A 23,689-nucleotide genomic window follows, 5' to 3' on the forward strand; every position below is an offset into this window, starting at 1 on the left:
TAATATATGGATATGGCAAGCTAGTATCAAATTTCAAAATATAAAAATTTATATAAAAAATCATGCAAGTGTATTAAATTTATGTTTTTATACATATAAGTAATTTTAAAAATTAATGCATTTTTAATAAATTTTTTTTGTAAATCAAAGATTGTAATATTATTTTTTTTACGATTTTAATCGGTACTTATAACGCTCCGCTTACGAGACAACAGCGAAGTAAACTCTGCCAAGTGAAAACCCCCAAAAAAGAAAATTGATATATAAGAAAAAGAAATTGTGGAAAAAAGGGTACTATAATAACCGGTTAACGGTGTGTGGAATCCCATTTGGCTTCTTCGTTCAATTGCGAATACCCTCTGTTCGCCGGGAACTCATCAGAATCTCAGACGTTGGCTTCTTATTAATCTCATGGCCGCCAAGCCTTCCGTGCCTTTCCTCAAACTCAATGCCCCCGCCACCATCCTAGCCTCCATCAAGCAAGAACCCCTTCAATCACCGCCGTCCATACCACCACGTGAGCCCATTCCAGAACCGTTAGCGGTTGTCAAAGTCGAACCAGAACAAAACGAACAACAGCAACAACCACAAGAAGAAGAAGAAGAACAACAACAACAACAAAAAGAACCCCAATTCTTAAAATCCATCAACGACCTCGCCACCCTCTCCTCCGTAATCCACGCTTTCAAATGCAGATTTGAAGAATTAAAAGAACACCTTGATTTCATCAACCAAGCCATCGACTCCAAATTCAATGAACCACAAAAAGAACAACGCCCAAAGATTGAAACCCAGCCTCCTGCGAAATCGACGGAAACTGATAATAAAACGGAAAAACAAGGACCCGAGACGACTCCTTCGAAATCCTCGCGTTCCGAAATCCAAAGCCTCTGCGAGATGATGTGCAGCAAAGGACTACGTAAATACATTGCGGCCCATTTATCAAACGTTTCGAAGCTTCGAGAAGAAGTCCCTGCAGCTCTAACGCTTGCCCCAAAACCCGCCAAATTGGTTTTGGATTGCATTGGGAGGTTCTTTTTACAAGGAATAAAGGCTTATACCAAGGACTCGCCCATGATACCGGCAAGGCAAGCTTCGGTTTTGGTCCTCGAGTTTTTTCTTTTGATGATGGGAGGTTTTCGCGGCAAAGGTGAGGTTCAGATTGCGGCGGACATTAAGTTGGAAGCGGAGAAAGGAGCCCTAGCGTGGCGAAAGAGATTGATTAGTGAGGGTGGTTTGGCTAGGGCAAGTGAAGTTGATGCTAGGGGTTTGTTGCTTTACGTTGCTTGTTTTGGGATTCCGAAAGCCTTCCGGAGTGAGGATTTGGGGAATTTGTTGCGGTTGTGTAATCTCAGGGCCATTGCGGATGCTTTGAAGGGCTCTCATGTGCTTCCTGTTAAAATGCCAGGTAATTGCATTTTGGGTTTCTTAGCTTACATTATATGAATTGTTTATAAATTTGTGATTTTGTTGGATGTTACAAATTTTATAATGAGTATAGGGTGTCATTAAAGTTATATAGTTAAACAAGTATTTTGATGCCTGCCATTAGTTTTCCAGTATAAAGGCCTAGATCTGTTTGAGCTATTCAAAATTTGCCATGGTTTTTAGGCTTTCTCTTATTTCCTAATCCTAGGCTTTTTTAACCATCCAATTCATGATATTTAACTTCATTTTCTTTGTGGTTATCACTTTTCTTCAGTTTACAGGTAAGATTATAATCCTATAGACTAGTAGTGGAGTGGAGTTCCACAAATGAGTTTATATGCTACCATGCATCAATATAACAATTAGTAAGGAAGTCAATATTGAGTTGTTTATTTGTTGCTTAGCAACTCAGCCTATAGCTGAAATAGTGGCATGCTTAACGGAGGGTGGTTTGATATGTCTTTTTGGTAACAAGAACTGTGGGAAAATGAAGTGTAGCTTTTCTTGATTAATCTCTGATTTGCTTTAGCAGCCTTCTTTGGATATTAGCTCGCTTAGCTTTGAATTAGCCAAGGATTTTGTTATATTCCTGCCTTAGATAAGTAAATTACTCAAGCATTGAGATGGTCTTTGGTCTTACTTGATATAGCTAGAAGGTCAGTTGCTGAACCCAGTGTAGAAAGGGAAATATAGGTAAATTTTAGTCTGTCAACAAGTGAATGGTGCCATAGCAAATTGCTTATTATTTTAAAAGATAAAGAATATTGGTTGTTTGGAGGAAGTTAGCTGCCAATTTAGGATTCTCGTTTAATGGTTGATACTAGAAGTTACATTCATAAGTACTGAGATCAAATGGAAGAGGATGGAAGAAGTGGTGGATTTTACCAAGTCATGTGATCCAGATAAAGAGGCATTCTCGCTGCATCTAGATTAGGTTTTGTAAACTTGTCTGTGCTCATCAATTCTCCATTGTATGGGGTAAGAATTCCTTTTTTGAAACTTGTTGAAGAGAGTTTCATGATACTGAGGGAGGGGCAGGGTTGTGTGCCTAAGGGCTATTTCTTATTGTGTTATGGTCTTTGTGGAAATGGCAAAAAGAAACATTTCAAAAGACTGTCATGAACTTTTTGAATGAGATGTGCTCTGCCTCAGACATCCATTGGTTTATAATATCAAGGCTATGATGAACTTATTATATTTTTCTCATTGAAGGTTGGGGTTACAGTGGGCTTGTTCATTGCTTTAATTCTTGAGTCTTATGTATGATGCTTTTGTCTGCTACAGATATCATAGAAGGTATGGCCAAAAATGGAATGTATGTTGAAGCTGTTGATGTTGCTTCCATCTTTGGTCTTGAGGATAAATTCTCCCTTAAGACAATTTTGACTTTATTCTTGCAAGAGTCTACAAAAGCATTCAAGAAGGCAAGACAGGAAGCACAAAATTCTCCTGTGGCACTGGTATGGTCCTCTTTGACCTGCTGTCACACTATGGTCTTACTTTGTTTATCATTCTGGAATATTGCATTTATTTTTTTATGGCTTTTTACAGAAAAAGGCTAATGAAAATCAATTAGATGCTCTGAAAACGATAGTCCAGTATTTGGAACATCGCAGTAGTGATGTGACAAAGCTTCTTGGTGCATGGCAAATTGAAGAGAAGATAGTCAAGTTGGAAGAAGAAAATGCTGAGCTACAAAAAAGGATCGATGACAAGAAAATCATGCCAAAGAGAAAACTGGATGAAACAGGATCCTCAAGTAAGGCTAAGAGTCAAGAAATGAAACGTCCACGGTTTACAGCTAAAGGGTCACCCTTGCCGAAATCTTCTCATGTCAATGGGTTGCATGAGCAACGAACTGCTACTCTTGCAGATGGCATGAGGTCATATGATGGTTTGGTGGCAAAAACTATGGACAATGGTATTTCTGGTCATGTTAGCAATTATCCTGCTGCCTCATCTGTGCCACATGGATCAACTGTAGGTTCTTATCCTGAAAATGGAGTCGGCCACATGGCAGGAATCGGTGGTGTTGGGAGCAGCAGTATGGTGACAGGCATAGGTGGCCTTTTAGCAGGTTCTTATTCTGTGGCTCATGGAGATATGGGAGTTGATAAGGCTGGGAGTAGCAGTGATCTGCCATATGGATGGCGCCAAGGCTCTGTTCGGCAATCTGCATCCATGAGGTTTGGTGGTTTGTTTGGGACATCACCGTCTATAGAAGGCTTTGTTGGTCTGCCCGATTTTCCATCTTCTGGTGCTAGTGATAGGACAACAGCAGATCTATATCGGTTTGTTGATTCTGTTGTGGAAAGTGAGACCTATAGTGGTAGCTCTCACAGGACTGGCAGTTTGCAAAACGTAGTGCCTGTCCGTCATTCTTCCTATATGTTTTAATGAATTAATGGTACCGGGTTGTTTCCTTGACTTTACTTAATGCAGAGTTAGATAAGAGGGAGAAGGTGAAGCCTTCCATGTGTTTCTTTTTGAACCAGGAGGGTACCTATAGCACCTGCAAAATTTTCAGGTGCTTCATCAGGTTTCAGCTGTTTATATGATCGCGTTGAAGTCAATTTATTTCAGTTTTAATAGGCCATTCTCTCAAGTTAAAATAGTCATTGCCCTTTTGTTCTTCTGCTGCACTATTATCACAGCAGAGGCCACAAATGTGGTTGGGGTGTCTTCTTTTTAAAGGGTATGCCTTTAACTTTTGTGTACGAGGTTGTATATTGATATATTAGGCCCTGCCCGGTTCAGGCTGGTTGTTACATGTCAACGTATCTTAAATTTTTGCAATGAAACCAATTTGACAGAGATAAGTCATAAGCATCATAAACGAGCCAAGCTAAGGAAATAATTACCCGTACGTATAGTAATGAATATCAAACTCGCAGTGTTTAATGTGTGTAGTAGTATAACAATGCTCCAAACAATAGATGCACCAAACTGTAAAACTTATATAAACAACCGCAACTACACATTAGATATGACAATTAGCATGGATGATCTGCGTTTCCATTCAGTGTTACTATCTGGTAGAGAGAAACGAAGAAGTAGAAAGTCTCCTCTTTTCCTTTCTTATCTGATGAAAGAGGGATGCCTCCATACTATATAGTAGAGACTCTTAATACTAAAATGAAAGTCAAGGCGGCTGTGGTCACACTTGGGCTGGGGCTTATCCTTGCCGATTTGGAAGGCTTCTGCCATGGTGGATTGATTGTAGGAAGGATTTTACAGAGGAAAATGTGAAATAGCAGATGTTGAGGTCATAGTGGCTGGTGTTGGAACTTCACAGTTCCATGATTGCCCTGTCAATGTAAGTAGAAAGCATTTGAATCTCCGTCTGTAAGATTAAAACTTTTTCTCATCCATGCAAAATTCATGAAGCAAGCAGCATGGACGTCATGATGGGTGGTAAACAAGCTTCTATGCACGCCAAGTTTAACAGTTTCCTTCCTTTTCATTTACTTCCTCTTAAAACAAAATATAGTTTATACTGAAGCATGTATCATTGTTTATTATATAAAAGATAAACGATGATCTAGGAAATAACATCCTCCTCGGGAGGTCTTCTCCTCAGAAGACATCTATAATAACATCATAGATGAAGCAAAGGCTGCAGTTGAGAAAATTTGTATCAAACAACTACATTGCAGAGTGGTGCAGGAAGATATGAAGTGCAGACGGGGAGGAGGGATAGTTTAGTCTCTTCAACCTAAAATGCAGAGTCTCCTCCTCCGTCAGCATCAGTGTCTGATACCGTTTTGTTATTTGCGAAAAAATGGCCTAACTACGACTGATATGCTTCTTCATCTATTTAAAAGTCGTCACTTATAATATTTCAATGGCCAATTTTTTCCCCAAACTTTCATGCAATTTTGAGCTGTCTGTAGGAGCTCACACTATTGGGGTCACGCATTGATCTCACATCAAAGGTCGTCTTTACAATTTTAAGCATCCTGATCTAGCCATGGATCGTTTCCTCCTGAAATCGCTGAAATTCAGGTGTCGCCGTGATACAGCAACAGAAGCTGACCTTGATCCATTTCCGTTGAGACTACACCTTATCGATATTTCATACTACAAGCAGTGCTGGTTCATAAAGGCATTCTCCGAATGGATCAAGAGCTGGCATTAAATCGATACAAGGGCCATTGTGAGAAACATAGCAGATTCCCTTGATTTCCTTATCAGATTCGGTGCTGCTACGGTTAAACTTGGAGCAATTGAGTTAGAAGATATTGTAGGGCCACTGACAAGCACCCCCTACCCCGAACAAAAAAAGCCAGCGTTCGTATAGGTGAAAGAAGCTTTGCATGCGAGCTGCGACTTTGTTTTCTTATTTACTGCAAGTCTGAATATGATTGGTTCCTGGCAATTGTTTTTGTTCTTATACTTCATTGTATGCAATAAAAGTTGAAAGGTGATCCTCAGTTTTCAACATTGAAATATTAAATATGTAATGTCCCAGTTTTTCTTTTATGCTCATCATTTTTTACAAATTAGCCTTTACATTTGTGCATTGAAGATGGCTGTGGGATTTGGGAAGAATCGATCGCAACTGGCAAAAGAATTTCTTAGGAAAATAGAATGACAAATCATCTACCGTTGAATTTTTAGAAAGGTGATGCTTGGAAAGAAAAAATCTGAAACAACATGTAACTATCCTTGGGCAAAACATAAATAGTAGCCATTTATCCGTTGAAGTGCAATGTTTCTAGAGTTATAACACTATCCGGGCTTAATGGTCGTGATTGGCGCAATTCTGCTATCGCCAGTCCTGAGACTTGGACTGCACTTTCTCTGGTCATAGAACGGTAGGCCAGGAAAACCCAATAACATGGGTTTGGACTAGAGGTTAGTAATCCAACCCATTTTTTCAAAATACCCTATGGGTTTGGATTCGATCCTATCTTTGAACAAGTACAACGGTTGGCCCTTTTGGCGGGAGACAGATATTAAGGCCTCCCCTGTTCCACTCTGCTGTAATTCCTTCTTTTCTTGCTTTCTAAAGAGAGCAAAGACTCCAGAGTATTTTGGGACCTCAAAATGGATCAGAGCGCCACGTGGAAACTCCTTGAATCGGATTGGTACTCTCCAAGACGACTCCATGACAGTCCCACTGAATACGATTTTCCGGTACCAATGATCTTTCCCTTTTATTTTTTTTTCTCCTTTTTTCTATCAAGAAACACCCATTTTGTACTGTTCTTCTCTGTTTTTCATTGAATGTTTTATAAGCAGTATTAGTTAATTACTACTTTCTTGTTATTTGTTCTTACTTTTGGGTTTTTGCAAAGGGGGATCGCTTTTTACCCAACAGAAGTTTGATGAATCTTGATAAAGCCCACAGTTTGTTGACCAATAGGACCAAAGAGTTCAACACTTCAAAATGCAATGTACGTTTCATTATGTTTCCTTCCAATTTATAGTTTCTTGGGTTCTGAACTTCGTGGAAATTTCCATTTTGGTTTTCTCATGTTTTTGCCATATTGATATACTTCAAATCATTTCAAAAGAATATCTTGATTCTTGTGTTTCACTTGGTTTTGGATTGTCTCCTTGTGGTTTTTCGCCTTGTGACCGGAATTTGATTTGGACAAGGTGAAAATCTTGAGATGAGGAAACTGAGAGTTTGTTTCTTATTTTTCTGTCGATTGCTGGCAGCAAGTTTATCGACAGAAGCTGATTGAGCATCTGTCTTTAGATTCCGAAGAGAGACCATCTAGGATTATGGTTTTCAGAGGAAGCCCAAAATCGAGTAGAAAGTCTATTCGTTTTGTTGATGAGATGAGACAGGAGGAGGCAGCGATACTTGACAATGATGGCAAAAGGACTCATTATCGATGCATCCCCAAGGTACTCATGCCCTGTTTTTGTATTTTGGATTCTTGTGAGTAGCAAAAAATTTATCCTCTAAACAATATATGGAATCGAATTGACGGTGATAAACTTGGGAAGTCCGAATGAAATGAAGGGCCTGCTTCTTGTTTGTTATTCATGTCTGTAAGTAGGAAGGAAGCTTATACTGTTCATTGTTCAGATAATGTGATAAGTGGAATTTGCGTGCAGGGGACAAAGAGGATTTTGGATGCACCAGGGATTAGAAATGACTACTACGTGAACGTCATGAGTTGGGGTAAAAACAACATTCTTGCTGTTGCTTTGGGTCGGGAACTGTACTTATGGAACTCGAAGGACCAGAGTGTACACAAGTTGTTGCACGTTCGTGGGAATGATTGTCCTACAAGTGTAAACTGGTCCGAGGATGCCAAAACTCTAGCGGTTGGATATATGTGCTCCAACCTTCAGCTCTGGGATGCTGAGTCTTTTAAACTTGTATAGCTCTACTCTCTCTTCTCTTTTGGGATCAGTTTTATTGTTTTAAGGACCTTAAAAGGTTGCTCAGAAGCATCATTAGTATCTGTTTTACATACAGATTAGAAGCCTTCAAGGTCATAGTGGAAGGATAGCATCCACTGCATGGAATGGCCACATTTTAACATCAGGAAGCCGCGACAAATCCATTATCAACCATGATGGTATTTGAATCAAATCCTTTCACCTCTAGACTCTAGTTAGGAAAATATTTTAACAGTTTAGAGAAATTTCTCTCATGTACGCTCTCTTTTGCAGTTAGAGCAGTGAACAATTTGGCTTCCTGCATTAGAAAACACACTGATGAAGTGTGCGGCTTGAAATGGTCAACTGAAGGCAATATGTTGGCAACTGGAGGCAATGAAAATCTGTTATACATTTGGGAAGCTTCCAAAATGAGTTCATCCAAATATTTACATCGACTCAGTGATCATTGTGCTGCAGTCAAGGCCCTTGCATGGTGCCCCTATCAGCATAATGTTCTTGCCTCTGGAGGAGGCCTGAGTGATGGATGTATTAAGATATGGAACACACAAAAAGGAACCTGCATTAACAGCATAGAAACAAAAGCACAGGTAAATCTTATATTGTATTTTACATTCGCATAAATTTAGAACTCAATTTCCTTACTCTATTTTCCAATTTTTTTTCACCAAAAAACCTTTGTATTTGCAAATTTCCTATAAACCTAAGTTGCAAACTGTTAAGTATTAAGAAGAATTAATTTATATAATTTGCTAAGCTGGTGTTGTTCTAAGATTAAAACTGCAAATATGCTTTGTGGAAATGCATTCATTTACTACCTACCAGTTAATATTTGGTCTTCTGGTTTGAGTATGGGTAATTTGATGTAAATGAGCAGATTTGTGGGCTGGAGTGGAACAGACATCACAAGGAGATATTAAGTGGCCATGGCTACAGCACAAGTGAGAATCAAAACAAACTATGCCTGTGGAGGTACCCTTCCATGACCAAAGTGGGGGAGTTAGGGAATCACAGTTCCAGAATTATCAACCTATGCCAGGTTCAACTATTCAAACTTAAATTCTAGACCCAGTACAATATTGCAAAATACATGACAATATAAGTTTCCCTTGTTTCTTTGCTGTAGAGTCCTGATGGAGTAACTGTGGTATCTGCTGAGGCTGATGAGACTCTTCGCTTTTGGGATGTTTTTGGACCCCCTACTACTGGAAGTTTATCGTTTACAGATCTTCAAGGTCTTTTGTCTTTGAGGACGACTCTAATAAGATAATAGCATGTGGAGCAATCCTTCACAACATGCTAGTATCCTTCTCTGTAATTTATTCGGTTATTGTATAGATATTCAGAGGATGCTTACCAATTTTCTTCCTCTCAAACTCACTGGATATATTGGGTTGTAACTTTTACTGCTCTTACGAAGGAAATTAGTTCGTGCAAGTATGCAACAGAGAATATTGATGAAAACAATATATCACTTGCCCATTTTATCCATTGTGCAGAAGATTTGCTTAAAAGCACTTCATTTTCTGGAAGTTATAGGACTTTATTGATACACCACTTCATTTCTACATCTGACGGCTGAATATTCACGTATCAAAATTCAGCTGTCCAGGTATGGATACAAACAAAACTGAAAAGAACAAAAGGATCTCTCTTTGACGTGCAAAAAAAACCTCTTTCTCACTTCCGAAGATACAATGAAGAGATAATCACATCAAGGTATATTAATCTAAATCTATTCAGCCTCGGAATCATCAGTGTCATTATCTAAGTACATCTCTACAGCTTCATCGTCAGTGTGTTTCTCCTCTTCTTCCTCTTTTTTCCTCCTCTCTTCTTCCATTTCTCTCTCTGCAGCTAGAGCCTTTGCTTTTTCAAGTCTAGCACTAACTGCTTCCCAAGATACTAGCTTCTCCATGAACATTGAAATGTAATCCGGTCGTCGGTTCTAGCAGAGGAATAAATATTACAAAGTTTTTAGACTCACTTGACAACATTTCGTTAGAAACAATAAATAGCCTCATAATCACACAAAGAAAAGCAAATTACAACTCATGAAACTTACCTGGAAGTCAAGGTAATAAGCATGCTGTTGACACAAAGCAAATCCCACCAATGGAATTAGTATTGGTTGATAAGAATAATTCTTAAAAGGAAGAATTTGGGAATAATTCAAATACACCAATCAGCAAAAATAGTTAAAACATTGATTACCTCCCAGACATCAATAGTGAGCAGTGGCTGCAGAAAATCAACAGATGATATATATTAGATGTATAGAACTAACAAATATTATAGTGTGAGTAGATTGCTTTCTACCATCGCAAAAATCAAATTGTACATTATGCTTGAAACATGAATTACAAGTGTGCAGCAAGGAATGTACTCACGAAGTAGTCCCAAACAAGGGGATTCACGGCATTTGGACTTTTTACAACTACAAGCTTTTTGTCCTTCTCTGATGGCCAAGGATTGATCGCATTTTCCACATCAAGCCTATTGGCTTTGTCTGGATAAAAAAGATAGACACATTACGGTCCAAATTTTGCTAAGACCTTGAGATATTAACGGGAATTAAGTAAAGATGCCATGCTAAGTGGTACCCACATGCAAGCCATGCCCAGCCAGAACCAAATTGAGTAGCTGCAGCAGACTTGAACTCTTGGATGAATTGTTCGAAAGACCCAAAATCTCTTTCAATCAGATCTAGAAGATCTCCAAATGGTTTTCCTCCACCACCTGGTTTCATTGATTCCCAGAAGAAGTCATGGTTCCAGGCCTGCAAACAGATCATAAAATTTAAAAGACAAATATAATATGCAATTTTAGATTTACTAATGCGTGTGACATACCTGTCCGGCATTGTTAAAGGCAGGGAGTATATCACCCTTGTTGTATGAAACAATTATAATGTCTTCCAAGGGCAACCCTTCTAGCTCTGTTCCTGCAATTTGCTTGTTTAGGTTCTCCACATAGGTTCTATGGTGCTTTCCCCAATGATACTCCAGGGTTTCTCGGCTCATATGTGGTTCCAATGCATTCTGGGCATATGAACAAATAACAAAATTTCAACTCTGTTAGCATGTGTTTATTTCTTTTGATTTCTTCTCATTTAACCTGGCACATGAACATTAGCAAATGTTGTAGATTTGTCGAAACAAAGTAACATATTATGTTTCTGGCAACAAGCTTAGCAATAGGGTCTCTTTTGCTTTCTTATACCCAATTATTACGAATGCAAACTAACTCTAAAAGATTGCATTTTGAGTTTGCAACAAAAAATATTTCAATTAAAAACGATACCAAAAGTAAAAAGAAATTTTTGAATTTTTACCAGCGGATATGGAGGAGGCTTCAGCTCGAACTTTGCCGTTATCAAATTAGAAGCAACCTTCCTCGAAAAGCGCCTCTGCAACAAACAAATTGAGTTTTGGCTAAGAAAATGGGAGAAAACAAATGACTTCTAGCGTAATGCATCTGCTTGAAAAGCTAGAAAAACTCTATAAAACTTTGAAACATTTCATCGAACAGCCTTAGTACACTACACTCTCCACAACCCATTTTCATAAGCCGAATTCCTCTGAACAATAGAACAGATGAAAGGGAAGGTGCAGCAAAAAAATACGGAAGCAAAACCTGGGGTATTGTACATGGCAACCAGCTAGTAGACGGTCCACGAAGCCCTGCTTTTGCAATTACCCAAAATAAATAAGAAGGATTAAACAGACAACGAGCGGCTAACGATGATAAAGTAAGAGCAACCTTGGGAGGGAAGTAACGGGAACGTAAGTGAAGTAGCCATGGAAGCAGCTGCCGCCATTCCTCGAGTAGGCTTGTCGGAATTTTTGGAAATCTTGGACAAGGCAACCGGTAGATGTGGGACATTTAAAAAGAGGTGGGAAGGGCTGTGTTTAACTGCCACATCGGCAGTTTATGCCATTAAATGGCCGCCACGTCAGATGCGTCTCTCCGTCTTGTCATGGTGTCTAACTATACTTCTAACTATACTTCTTGTCATGGTGTCTCGGACATGCTCGTGCTCCTATCTCTGTTTTGAGCAGTACATAGTGTACAACGTAGTACCATATGTACGATCCAACTATCCCAGTCGATTCAGTGTTGATCTATGTTTGAAATGAGGTAACATTTTAAAAAGTGTTTTTAAATTTTTTAAAAAATTTAAAGAAAATTTTATTTTTTATTAAATTTAATTAAATTTTTATAATTTTAATATTAATCAAATTAATCAAAACATTATTTACTATTTACATTAATTCGTGTTGATATGATATGTTGATATATTATTGATGACATGATATTTTAATATTTTTTATATTTTTATATAAAAATAATAAATAATATTTTAATTAATAATAATTAATAAATCATTAATTATAAAAATTTATTTAATTTAAAAAATATGTAAATTTAATTGAACACAATAAAAAATAAAAATTTTTTTAAATTTTTTTAAAATTATTATGTTAATTATAACTATCATATTTACAAGACAATGAAGATATATAAGAATGAGTGAGGTGAAATTTGAATTGAAATCCTAAGTATTAGTTTAATGTGAAAAAATTTGTGTTTTGCAATGTAACCGCAATGCAATTGGCACTAGATAAATGCAATGTAACCATAACACTATAAGAGATTTTTTTTGCTTTAATCTTATCAATTCATCTTCCCTCTTAAATTTGATTTGGAGACCTCAAACACAAATTGGAAATTGAAAGTTTTAAACTATACAGAAACTTTTAATTTCAGTACGCAACATATATCAGAAAAAATATTAGCATGCTATCATGGTTACCCATGACAGACATATTTGTGGTAGGCAAGGCAGCCAAGATTTCAGCACTGTTCATTTATGTTTGATCTCCATTCACAGCGCTGTATTGTTTGTTCTATCTTCCAACAGTATTAATTTTGCGACAATATGTTCAGTTCTCCCTAGTGCCATGGCACGAAGATCATGGAGTACGGCCAGTAGTTCATACAATCCCTCCTTCAAACCAGGCCATAAAGTCAAGTAAAGGATAAGATTTGAAGGGTTTAAAACTGATCTTTAATGATTGGCAATAAAATCAACAAACGATCCATACACACAAGCTGAAGAAAGATGGGTAGAAGTATATAACAAAAAATGTTGAATCTCCCACCAACTGCATAGCAGTAACGTGAGTGTTTCTTCTGATGGAGTTGCAACGGTGTGCTCATAGTCAGCAATAATCCAGCATATGCTGAAGAAGGGAAAACGGTGCTTCAATTAAGCCCAAATTCTTTTATGGGGAGCAAGATCTGATGTTTTTATTTCATCTATCTTGGAAGCCACAATGAAGTCATTCATGCTCAGGCCTCCTGCAATTCCAAAACAAACACTTCCTGTAAGCCTGATTAAAAGGATCATGGCACAAACCACTCCTATGTAGCTGCAGAATAAAAATGCATATTGCAATGCCTGTGAGGGGGTGACTTTTGCAGGCAACAAGAGGAAAAATGCTAAGTTGGAAAGTTTACCAATGGAAGCACTCCACAGCTCAGCTCTGACTTGATTTGGCTCTTCCAAGTGGAGATTAGGAAAATGCCCAGTGGCTTCTATAACCTTACAAATCCTATTGATCAGTTCAACGCCACATTTGAAATCTCTCAATTTCCACAAACAGTGCAGTTTAAGTCCCCCTTCTTCATCCAACAGCCTCCAACCAACAACCTACAAAAGCAAAAAGGCACATTTTCAACAGGAATACTCAGAAATATACCACTTTGACACACAGGTTTTCAAATGCAGATTTGCAGATAGGTAACTAAGAATAACCACTACATCACAACAACTAAAAGTACTTCTACAAGATGTTATCACTACTATTTTTCCTTCATCCCCTGGCATACACTTGCTTTAAAAGGATCTATCTCAGTGAGAAAAATCATGTAATTGAATTCTTAGACACTGGCACATGGACAGAACTTTACAAAATATAGACTTCCTAGGCTTGAACATGGATAAAACTTGACAAAATAGAGAAACATTGCGCCCTGTCAGTAACAATCTAATAAAACATAAAACCTATAGCAATCTAGCAACCACAAGGGTGCATCAATTATGATATTTCCACAGCCTAAATTTTGAATTTCTAAAACGTAATATTGCCTAAAAATTCTTCCCTTGCTAAATGATGAAGAACAAAAATTGCTTCTAATTTGAAGGGTGGGGAAGGGACCGCTAAAATATCATCAAGGCAAACATCAACATCCAACAGAGAAACAAAACTAAGTCCCGAAGTTCTACCTTTCCACAGTTTAAAGACATAAAACTTGGGCCTAGGAAGTCGGAAAGTTTAAGAGTTCTGTTATCGCCAAACACAAAGATACACCGAAATTAGCGCAGTGAAGCTCCATTTCCTAGAAACTAGAGCAAAATAATTCAATCCCATTAACCTCAATTCATAAACATTGTCATCATAAGCTTTTGTAACAATTAATATTGGAACAAAGAGCATAGGGTTACTTGAAAAATCACCTTCTTCATTAGAGCCTTAGCATCATCGACTGACATGGGAGCCTGCAAAGGAGAAACAGGAGAACAGTTTTGCCTAGCAAGAGAGAGAGCTGAGGTTTTAGGAATAAGAATCTTATGCTCTGTGTCACCATTTCCCAACACTTTCTCCCCAAACCCACTCTCTAGTTCTGCCGGGAAAGGGTCTCTGGCCCCAAAATCACCCAAGAAGTCAGTGCCCATAGCCCGAGTTCGGATCGCGAGTTGACTCCGAGTTGGAAAGGAAAACTTGGTGACTAGATGGTGGTGTTGGTGCCGGTGGTGGTGGTGATGACATGGAGAAGAGAGGCGAGGGAGGAGAAGAGTGAGAGAGAGGTGTGTGGCGGTGGAGGCCATGAGGAGTTGGGCGTGTGGTAGTGGGAGCTGATAACGAGGAGCTTTGTCTTTGCGGGCTTATCAAGTGGTTGACACTGAAGGTCGAACCGACAACCATCAAACCGGTTCGGAACCATTCATTACGCTATTGGCTGGGGTTATTCATCATCGTGGCTTTGGGGACCCATCTCTTTTGCTTTCTAGCACAAATTGTTTTTTCTGTCCCCCCCTTGGCCAATCACTACACTCCAAATTTGATCAATCAACTGGCTCAAAAGTGGTTCGAAGTTGGAATACAATGGTTTATGTCTTAAAATAAAAAATATACCAAAAAAGAAAAAACCTTTTCTTGTCTTTATTTTGCCGTTCCCATTACACTCATGACCCAACGATTACCAATTACCACCCCTTTTATTTGTGCCCGCGAAAAGGCCAACGGCTGCAATTCTTTACTTGAAACAACATTGCTACTATTAGTAATCAAACGGCCTTATCCTAATCAATCACGACACAATCTTTATTCTCTTTTGTCCTTCTCTCAATTAAAGTTCAAGCAATATTTGGAATTCCTCTGTAATGGCTGCGGACTTTCATTCGCAAGAAATCTCACAAAAAACAGTAACTCCCCCATCAACTCCAATGTCTTCCATGCCTTTGCAGTTGTCCGGATTTCTCAGTGGAGACACCATTCAGGTTGAGGGTGACACGGGGAATTTGCACTTCTCTGTCAAATTCAATGTCCATAACAAATGTTTGTCCAAGAATGAGAGCAACTTTCACTTTCCGAGTTTGAATTCCCTGGAGAATGATGTCTCTTGTCAGAAATCAAGTTTCTCTTCCTACGTGACTCCCAAAAGTACTCAGGAGATAGAAAATGAGATTGTAGATTCAGAGCCATCGATGGTTGAGAATCATGGGATTAAGACTGAAAGGACGGCAAAGCCTGATACAACAACGAGAAGGGCTATAATGACAAGGCTAAGGAGTGGGGCTATATCTCAGGTGAGGTATTTTCCTCGGATTTCTAGGAAGGAATGCAGGGATTTAAGGTCTTGCATGAGTATGACAATGAAACGGAAGAAAAAAAAGAGAGAGATGGGAGATATTGTATTAGAGAAGCTGCTGCAAAGACGTAGTTGTCCTGTTAGACCATGCAGTTCCTATATTTTCTTTGTAATGGCCAGTTGGGGTTCGGTTAAGTGTTCTTCCTTTGGTGAAGCAAGCAAAAGACTGAGCCAGATGTGGTGCAAATTGCCCCGTAAAGACAAGAAGGTTCTGCAATATCTTTCAATCTGTCATGATTTATCTTGTTTTCCCCCGAATTTCAATGAAAATTTGATGCTGTGTATCTTGAACAAACTTTAGACTATTTAAAACTTAAACATTAAACTCATTAATTACTTTATCTTGTAGTGCAGATATACGAGGACATAGCTCTAAAAGATAGTGCAAGGTGTAGGAGGCAATGCATGCTTTTGAACTGCCAAGTCCAGGACCGGTCTCCCCATCAGAATAGCAGTATTGATGCACATTCAGCAAATTAGGTACCGCACGGCTAGTACAGCAGAATATATGTAACTACAAGTAATCTATCATTAGATGAGTTGAGAAATTGGACAAGACTAGTAGTTATCCAAATACATTCTTGATATTCGTTTTTATTGGTAGTAGCTTTTCTCTTCTCTTATGCAGAAATAAATGGTCTTCTGGTATTTGTAGTGGCAAAGAATTGCTCAAATGGATTAGTTCTACTTCCAAGGCAAATGGATCATGCATCAGATCTTATTGCTAGAATTAGTTGAAGATAAAAATGAATACGTCAGAGAAAGAATATGAAAACATTTATGATTATGATTTATAAGTTAACGGACAAAAGAAGACGTAATCTTTTTTTCCCTCAAGAACTGTACAAACTTCAGCGGCTTCCTCAAAAGAGTCAAGCATGATATAATATGTTTAACAGTTACAGGGAGAAAGGTTTTTTGTACACATCGAATGCCTCGCTGGCGGTTAACTGTGGTTCCTGCAACAAAGTTTAAAAAGAATATTATAAAATCAGTATATGTGATCATGCTTTTTAGTGCAATGTGCAGCGTAGTAAATATACTTGCAAGCCTTAACAAAAGATGATAATGAACTTATGTTGTCAAAAACATTTCTCTAAAAAATTAGCTCCTTGGCCTTTAAAGTTACTAATCTTGCCTTGGTATATATAAATATAATATAAATATGTATGAACAGCCCATGTTTGGAGATACCTGTCTCAATCCACCACCAAGACTTCCCCCTGTTGAGAGCATTGTGAGAAGAGAAGAAATGAAACCACCCTCATGCTCATCTGTGTTATGAATGGTAGAACGCATTGCATTTAGCATGTTACCATAAGTAGTTGCATGCCCACGCTCAATGGTTTGGATGAAGGAGTAAGTCATTGCACCAGTAGAGGCAATCCTTGATAGTGCCTGTTTCACATAGCATCAACTGAACCTTTTAGACTCCATATTTAGCAGGATATAGAGAAAATGATATTCTAGCCATCAACAGATAAATTCAGCTTGAAGACTTCATTTACATTGACAGCTGTTATCTGATTATCATGTTATCATGATAAAATTGAAGCTGCATTTATCTGATGGTGTTTATCTTTAATATTAGTGAGAATTAAATTCTAAATATATGCTCTATGACTTTACCGAAGTGTCTGCAGAAGTTTGGTTATCATCACAGCCACTGAAGGAAATGACTTCCCCACCACTTGTTCCTTTCCACATCCCTGAGCGAGGGCGATGATCCTCCCAGACATATTTCCCATGCCTACATCCAAATGAAAACATACACATTTGTAGATTGCAAAATTAGTACTCTATGGAATGCAAGGAACATGGAATCATATTCTGTTTAAAATGTATGTATTAGGAAAAGGCAACAATCATGTATGTATCTCTCTGACTTCTCCCCTTATCACAATGTACCATCCAATGTTATATGCACCCTCTTTTGGTATATTGAATTTCAAGTAAGAAATACAATAAAAGACTGACTAACCTGTCCATTCTACAGAGGAATGGTAAATCTAATACAGTGCCACTATGGCAAGCATCAATGATTGCATGAAGCTTAACCCCGTGAGGTAGAGGCCTGACAATTGTAGCATTGATTTCATCATCAATAATCATTCCCTGAGATTCAAAATCTGTTGGACAAAGTGTTTCATCATATCCGTCCACCTCATCTCCAGTGTAGTTCCTTTGCTGTGAGCCATGACCAGAATAATGGAACACCAAGGAATCTCCTGGTTGACAACCTTGAACAAGCCAATACAATGCCATTCTTATGTTGTGTTTAGTAGGGCGCTTGTGAGGATCAGTTTCCTCTTCTGAAATGATTTCCAGGAGGGTTTCAGATCAGAAGTGGTCCGCATGAGCAACATTTAAACAGAAAGAAATAATTGCAATGAAGGCAAAGAAGCAATGGAAGCATCATCTAGGCTTAAACAAAGCATCACTGCTGCCCCTTGATGTAAGGAATATATTCTCAATGTTTCTTTTGGTTTGATCATGACTATACATTAGCAGCTTCCTTTACTGGTTTTATGTAATCTATCAGGCATTGTCACAAGTGAAACATTATTTTGACAGTAAGACACGTCCAAATGCATACCAAAACACGAAAGAGATCAAATTGAGTTTGTCTCAAGTGGAATTATAAATTGAATGCCCTATTCAGTTGAAACAAATTGACCCATTATGCATGCATAAAATATGTGATATTCAAAGATAGTTGGCTCATCAAACAATATTCACTATAGTTTAGAACCTTTCAAAGTTAAGCAGCATTGATCAGAGAGAACAAAATCAAGTTTTCTTACCCAGCCTGTACTCCACCAAATTGACCGAAAGCAAGTTGGAATGATTCAAACAAGTTTACCAGAAACCAATAGTAAGTCTTAATTAATGTCAACTATTTCCATAGTGAAATACTGGACGATAACACTAACCAATAACTCGTTTATTTGGTTAGCAACGCGTTGAAATGCGTTTGTTTCATAAATATCCAAATGATTCAAGACATTCGAGTTATGGTCCAACCATTATTGAAACCATCCAGGACTGAGTAAATATATACTGTTGAATTTTGTTTCCTTAGATGAATTCAACACTTGGAATAGATAAATTAAATTAGGAGCAATCACAGAAAAAAAAAAAAACAGAAGTCAAATCACACAGCATCAAAGAATCCAAAGTTATATTTTGTAATTTCAGATAAAAAAAAAAGAAAACGAAAAAGCTCATAACAAAGAAACTAGTAAGCGATTCCTTACCTGTAAGCGTGACAATGGAGGACTCGGGAAAACTGAAGCGATTAACCAACAAATATTTCATGCAATTGGCATCGTTAATGCAACCTTTGAGTTCGTAGCCGGTGTTCTTATACGACACGCCGCATATGACAGCGCGCTTGCTGCCGTGAGCTTGCGGTGGCGGTCCGGATGGCGCGTGATTGTAAGGAGAGGGACCCTGCAGTTGTGGCGGAGGTTGTTGGTAGTAGTGGCTAGAGGGCGCAGATGGAGAAGGTGCGTAGCGAGGGTCGGCTATGAATGTGACAGCTTGGCATAGGACGCAGCGGATGGACTTGGCACCTGGCGGGAGCTGCAGTGGGGTGTGGCAGCTTGAACAGTTGACGAGCATTAACATGGCTGATCTCGAGAGAGAGACAGAGTTTCGGTTCGATGAAAACAGTTTTGTTAGAATGAAAGGGAATGGTTGATAGATGATGAATAAGAATAATAATATATAGAAATTGAAGCTGTGGATTGATTATAAAATGAGGGTGGAGGAATTGGTGGGAACCGGGAAGGAAGGTGGGCAGGAAGCTGAAGGCCAGGGGGAGTCAGAAATGACTAAATATTGACTTGCATCCTCCTCAAAACGGAAACTTTCCATTACATGTGAAAGTGAAATGAACTCCGTCAGTGATCATAATTACAGACTTTGTAGACTATAGTTGGGTTTAATATTTTGTTTCCTTAACAAAAAGATCATAAAGTACCTTAGAAATGTGTTAACAATAATAAGCGTCCTCAAAGTATACTTTTAAGTACACAACTTAAGGAACTATGGATAGAAATATTTAAATTAGGCATTAATGAAATTATTATAAATTTATTAAATTAAAGATTTTTAATAATAATTATTATTTTAATGCTAGTAACCATTGTTAAGACAAAACGTACAATTGCTCATACTAAGATTTACAAAAAAAGTAAAAAAAAATTGATTCCAGCTTGAACCTCTAATTTCACTCATTTTCCCAATCAATAATTCTTCTTTGTCTTAGGTTTTGATGCTAGGCACATGAAGGGGCCCCTTCCAAGTTTCAGCCTCATGTTTAAGTTGTCACGTCAGCATGTCCAGATTAGTTTAGAGGTATTGGGTGGAGTTGTTGAAGGGTAGTTTAAGGATTTCCTCGTACCAAAAGAAAAACAAAAAGCACAAAAGTCTTTTTTTTTGCCCTTTAAAAAAAGTACTAAAGTCTTTGCCATTTTATTTCAATTTAATTATATTACTCTATTTCTCTCTAGTTATTAGCTCTGTTTTTCCTTTCACGAAATTTTAAAAAAAAATTCACTGTATTTAATAGTAAAAGTTAATTCTTTTTTTGTAAAATTGATATTTCATAATTTTAAATATCAAAAGGATTTTTTAAAAATTGAAAAACAGTTTTAAAATATTTAAAATTTAAATAAATAAATAAATAAATAAAGTTAAAAAGTAATAATTTTTTTGTACAAATCTAATTAGTATATTACTTATAGCGCGGTTATAGATGACGGATGGATATTCAAAAAGAACTTTTAATTAAAGTTGTGGGAAAAAGCTAATATTGTTTTTTAAATAATCTCTTTATTTGACAAATTCGTCACGTTTTTAAATTAATTTACGTGTTCTAAACAAACTACGTGTGTCAATTTGTGCGTGCTGGAAGAACCTGAATCACTCGATAGCGAAAATCCACCTGCAGTCTTCGATGAAACGAAGGGTGGCTAAGCACAAGGAAATTTTTAATCCTACGTAATGTTGGAGGGCGTGACAGAAGGCTTCTTCGCGGAGATTCTCGCAAATATATTTTATTATTATAGTTGCTCGAAAAAGCTACGTTAGAAAGGTTCTGCGGTTGACTTCTTCCCCAGAGGAAGCCTTTGGAACGAATGATAGGCAATTATTAGCCATCAAAATAAATAAATATATGAAAAAAATGTGTTTTTTGAATTTTTTTTAATTTAATTTTTTATTTAAAATTGTAATATTTTAAATTTTTTATTTTAAAAATTATTTTAATTTAATTTTTAATATTTTTAATTTAAATTTATTATATTAACTTGACATTAATGTGACATCCAATATTGATGTGACGTCCAATATTGATGTGACAGTGACACATTACACTTTGATTTCAAATACTAATATATTGTCACAATTAACGTGATACTACCATATCATAATTTAGGTTCGAGCTACCACGTGACACATCAAAAATATATATACTACAAATTTTTCTAATTTAATGTTAATTTTATCTTTTAAACTAATTTAACGTTCCTAGTTTCCTACTACTAAGTCTATGATAAATGTAGACTACATGGTCTACATAATCTATAAACTAATTTAAGCTTTTATCATTTCTATGAAAGTTAAAGAAGGATAAACATGAAGGTAAGGAGTTTTACGTCATTGTACAAAGAATGAACATGAAACAGTTCAATTAGAATTAACAAATCTTTGTTCGAATTCTAATTAAAATTAAAGTTACACAATATAGAACCAAATCCCAAAATAAGAAAATTAATCCATTAATAACCAAATTGATAATATGGTCATTACCAGTGAGAAGGACAATGGACGATTCGGGGAAGTTGAACTGACTAATCAGCAAGGCCTTTATTAACTTGGCATCATGAACGCAACCATCGAGCTCGTACCGGGAGTTCTTATATGACACACCACATAAACACGGCTCGCTTGCTGCTATGGACCTGAGGTGGAGGTCCTGGCAGAGCATGGTTGTAAGGCGACGAAGACAGGAGCTGTTTTACGAGGGTGACAGCCTTGCAGGTGGTGCAGTGGATGGATTTTGCGCCCGGTGTCCGAAGCTGTAGTGTTGGTGCATGGCACCTTGAACAGTTAACAATCGTTAACACGGTCAAGCAAGCAAAGCAAAGATAGAATTTCCGAATCAAAAGTTGTTTTTCCAATTATGAAAGGCGATGGCCGATACGCGAAAACTTTTGTTCTAGCAAATAACAAAGTCTTTAAAGTTTTTGAAGAAGATTGTGAGGGGTGGCGGAGTAATTGGATCCTTGAAGTATTAATTAATTACGTTGATTTGCATGTGCTTTCCTTAATTTAGATTCATTAAGAAACCACAAAGACTTGGTTGCTGCCTTGATGGAAATTTCTCGATTGAACAGATAATATATTGGTCTTATATTTTTTAAAAATTAAATTTCCTTATGTATATTCATACTACTTATAATTATTAATATATCCATGAACATTTTTTGTGAATTATAAACTACATGTGTATATTAATAAATAATTTATATGAGTATATCGTCAATTAATTATTAATTAGGAAATTTTTTTTTAAAAAGAACCTAACACTAACTGTTAATTAGTCTAGTTTATATCAATACTATTTATGAATGCACTCTTTTTGACGTAAATCATAAGTTACATGGGCAAATAAAAGTAATGTTAGAAGGTATATTTTATTTTGTATTTTGGATAATTAGTTGCTTACGGGCCTTGGTGTCTAGTTTGAATAAAATAATGAGATATCATAGAGCTAGGCAATGAAGTATTAGGGGTTTGGTATTTGACTATGGGCATGCAGTTTGGCTCCTTCTAAACTTAATCATTGTTTCGTTATACATCCCTTCTTTTATTATATCAACTAGAGAGAAGTCATGAGTCTTGTTCACGTGTATACCTATCAGATTTTTTTTTTTTTTTGCAAATTTTACTTACACTTGATGGTATATATCAGTGGAGGATGGGCTCCCCTTGTATTACACAAGCTGCAGATGTCAAAAAAGATTTGTAGCAGCTTCTCAAACCCAGAAAAAATATGAACACAGCCTCGGAGGTAAGCACAATCTCCACCACCCACAACCTTACGATCGGATTGTTCGGCCATTCGTAAGAAATAAATATCTAAAAATTTATTAGGTACGTATGTAGTTGTTATAAATGAGTTTCATAAAAAAATTATAGACTAATACGTTAGAACAATTGTTATTGCGGTAGCCTCTTCCCTTACAGTAAACAAAATCAATGAAATATAGATGTTAAGTGTGGAACTAGAACTGATTGTCCTGTTTTCGAAGTCAGACAAAACCTTGACAAAAATTACAAATTAAATGAAAGTCGAACTCTGTTTTTTAAACAAAGTAATCATGCATCAATTATTTTTAATTATTAAATCAAATATTCGGATGTCATAATATTATCATATTTTATCTTTAAAGTTAAGGTTTTAATTTCAAATCTCTAATCATTGATGCAAATAACAAATAAATTTAAAATGTTATTTAATTTTTAATCCTACCATAAATATCTTTCTTCTTTTTTTTTTTTTATTGATGGTGATATATCATAAACTTGTCTTTGATAACAGAAAGGTATTATACCACATGTTATTTGTTAAGAGTATCATTTATCATATGACTTGTTGGACGTTATTTGAGTGGAAGTTGTTGAAACATAAATTTCTAACCGTTCATGCCCTAAAACGACTCAAACTGATGAAAGCGTCTCAAAGACGTACGCATGAAATTAGGCAAAGCATTTGCAGATGGAAAGGAGGAGAAAAAAAAGGTCAATGGGTGAGACCAAATTTGGACTAGATTGACGAACAAGGATATACGTAAAATCTGTGCACAACTCGAAATCAACTACTTGGAATGAATGCATGTTTTCGACTTTTCTGTTCCATAAATGAATTTTTGTTTTCGGAGTTATGAAA

At 37.0% G+C, this 23,689-nt stretch overlaps 6 protein-coding genes and 1 pseudogene across 7 annotated transcripts; 4 read left to right on the forward strand and 3 right to left on the reverse strand.

The window, feature by feature from the left end:
* Nucleotides 1-185: 185 nt before the first annotated feature.
* FRI (FRIGIDA-like protein) lies at nucleotides 186-4,254 on the forward strand. Its single transcript, XM_021431449.2, has 3 exons — nucleotides 186-1,408; nucleotides 2,713-2,888; nucleotides 2,980-4,254. The coding sequence occupies exons 1-3, from the start codon at nucleotides 412-414 to the stop codon at nucleotides 3,823-3,825; spliced, it is 2,019 nt and encodes a 672-aa protein (XP_021287124.1). The 5' UTR covers nucleotides 186-411; the 3' UTR covers nucleotides 3,826-4,254.
* A 309-nt stretch (nucleotides 4,255-4,563) lies between these two features.
* Nucleotides 4,564-5,728, forward strand: LOC149527105 (peroxidase 60-like; annotated as a pseudogene).
* Nucleotides 5,729-6,442: 714 nt separating this feature from the next.
* On the forward strand, nucleotides 6,443-9,263 carry LOC110418497 (cell division cycle 20.5, cofactor of APC complex-like). Its single transcript, XM_021431241.2, has 8 exons — nucleotides 6,443-6,567; nucleotides 6,729-6,827; nucleotides 7,096-7,287; nucleotides 7,501-7,767; nucleotides 7,868-7,970; nucleotides 8,065-8,381; nucleotides 8,669-8,830; nucleotides 8,918-9,263. The coding sequence occupies exons 1-8, from the start codon at nucleotides 6,478-6,480 to the stop codon at nucleotides 9,059-9,061; spliced, it is 1,374 nt and encodes a 457-aa protein (XP_021286916.1). The 5' UTR covers nucleotides 6,443-6,477; the 3' UTR covers nucleotides 9,062-9,263.
* A 31-nt stretch (nucleotides 9,264-9,294) lies between these two features.
* On the reverse strand, nucleotides 9,295-11,774 carry FSD2 (Fe superoxide dismutase 2). The gene is made up of 9 exons (XM_021431077.1): nucleotides 11,554-11,774; nucleotides 11,428-11,474; nucleotides 11,126-11,200; nucleotides 10,644-10,832; nucleotides 10,399-10,570; nucleotides 10,182-10,300; nucleotides 10,006-10,032; nucleotides 9,857-9,880; nucleotides 9,295-9,739 (listed from the first exon to the last, which is right to left on the reverse strand). Exons 1-9 carry the CDS (start codon nucleotides 11,609-11,611, stop codon nucleotides 9,527-9,529), a joined length of 924 nt encoding a protein of 307 aa, XP_021286752.1. The 5' UTR covers nucleotides 11,612-11,774; the 3' UTR covers nucleotides 9,295-9,526.
* A 1,065-nt stretch (nucleotides 11,775-12,839) lies between these two features.
* Nucleotides 12,840-14,751, reverse strand: LOC110418689 (Transcriptional coactivator/pterin dehydratase). The gene is made up of 3 exons (XM_021431483.1): nucleotides 14,315-14,751; nucleotides 13,315-13,507; nucleotides 12,840-13,155 (listed from the first exon to the last, which is right to left on the reverse strand). The coding sequence occupies exons 1-3, from the start codon at nucleotides 14,684-14,686 to the stop codon at nucleotides 13,064-13,066; spliced, it is 657 nt and encodes a 218-aa protein (XP_021287158.1). The 5' UTR covers nucleotides 14,687-14,751; the 3' UTR covers nucleotides 12,840-13,063.
* A 427-nt stretch (nucleotides 14,752-15,178) lies between these two features.
* On the forward strand, nucleotides 15,179-16,219 carry LOC110418688 (uncharacterized). The gene is made up of 2 exons (XM_021431482.1): nucleotides 15,179-15,937; nucleotides 16,084-16,219. Exons 1-2 carry the CDS (start codon nucleotides 15,242-15,244, stop codon nucleotides 16,207-16,209), a joined length of 822 nt encoding a protein of 273 aa, XP_021287157.1. The 5' UTR covers nucleotides 15,179-15,241; the 3' UTR covers nucleotides 16,210-16,219.
* Nucleotides 16,220-16,448: 229 nt separating this feature from the next.
* Nucleotides 16,449-19,554, reverse strand: LOC110418687 (metacaspase-1-like). Of its 2 annotated transcripts, none has more exons than XM_021431481.2 (5): nucleotides 18,987-19,554; nucleotides 17,711-17,969; nucleotides 17,359-17,479; nucleotides 16,924-17,127; nucleotides 16,449-16,688 (listed from the first exon to the last, which is right to left on the reverse strand). In XM_021431481.2, the coding sequence occupies exons 1-5, from the start codon at nucleotides 19,357-19,359 to the stop codon at nucleotides 16,629-16,631; spliced, it is 1,017 nt and encodes a 338-aa protein (XP_021287156.1). In that variant the 5' UTR covers nucleotides 19,360-19,554; the 3' UTR covers nucleotides 16,449-16,628. The 2 variants fall into 2 exon arrangements, with proteins under 2 accessions (XP_021287156.1, XP_021287155.1); XM_021431480.2 differs by having other exon boundaries at nucleotides 16,454-16,688; nucleotides 17,711-18,041; nucleotides 18,987-19,551.
* Between the last annotated feature and the right edge of the window lie 4,135 nt (nucleotides 19,555-23,689).

This window comes from Theobroma umbraticum, unplaced genomic scaffold, assembly GCF_002168275.2.
Source record: "Theobroma umbraticum cultivar Fairchild unplaced genomic scaffold, ASM216827v3 scaffold_50.0, whole genome shotgun sequence".
NCBI classification, from domain to species: Eukaryota; Viridiplantae; Streptophyta; class Magnoliopsida; order Malvales; family Malvaceae; genus Theobroma; species Theobroma umbraticum.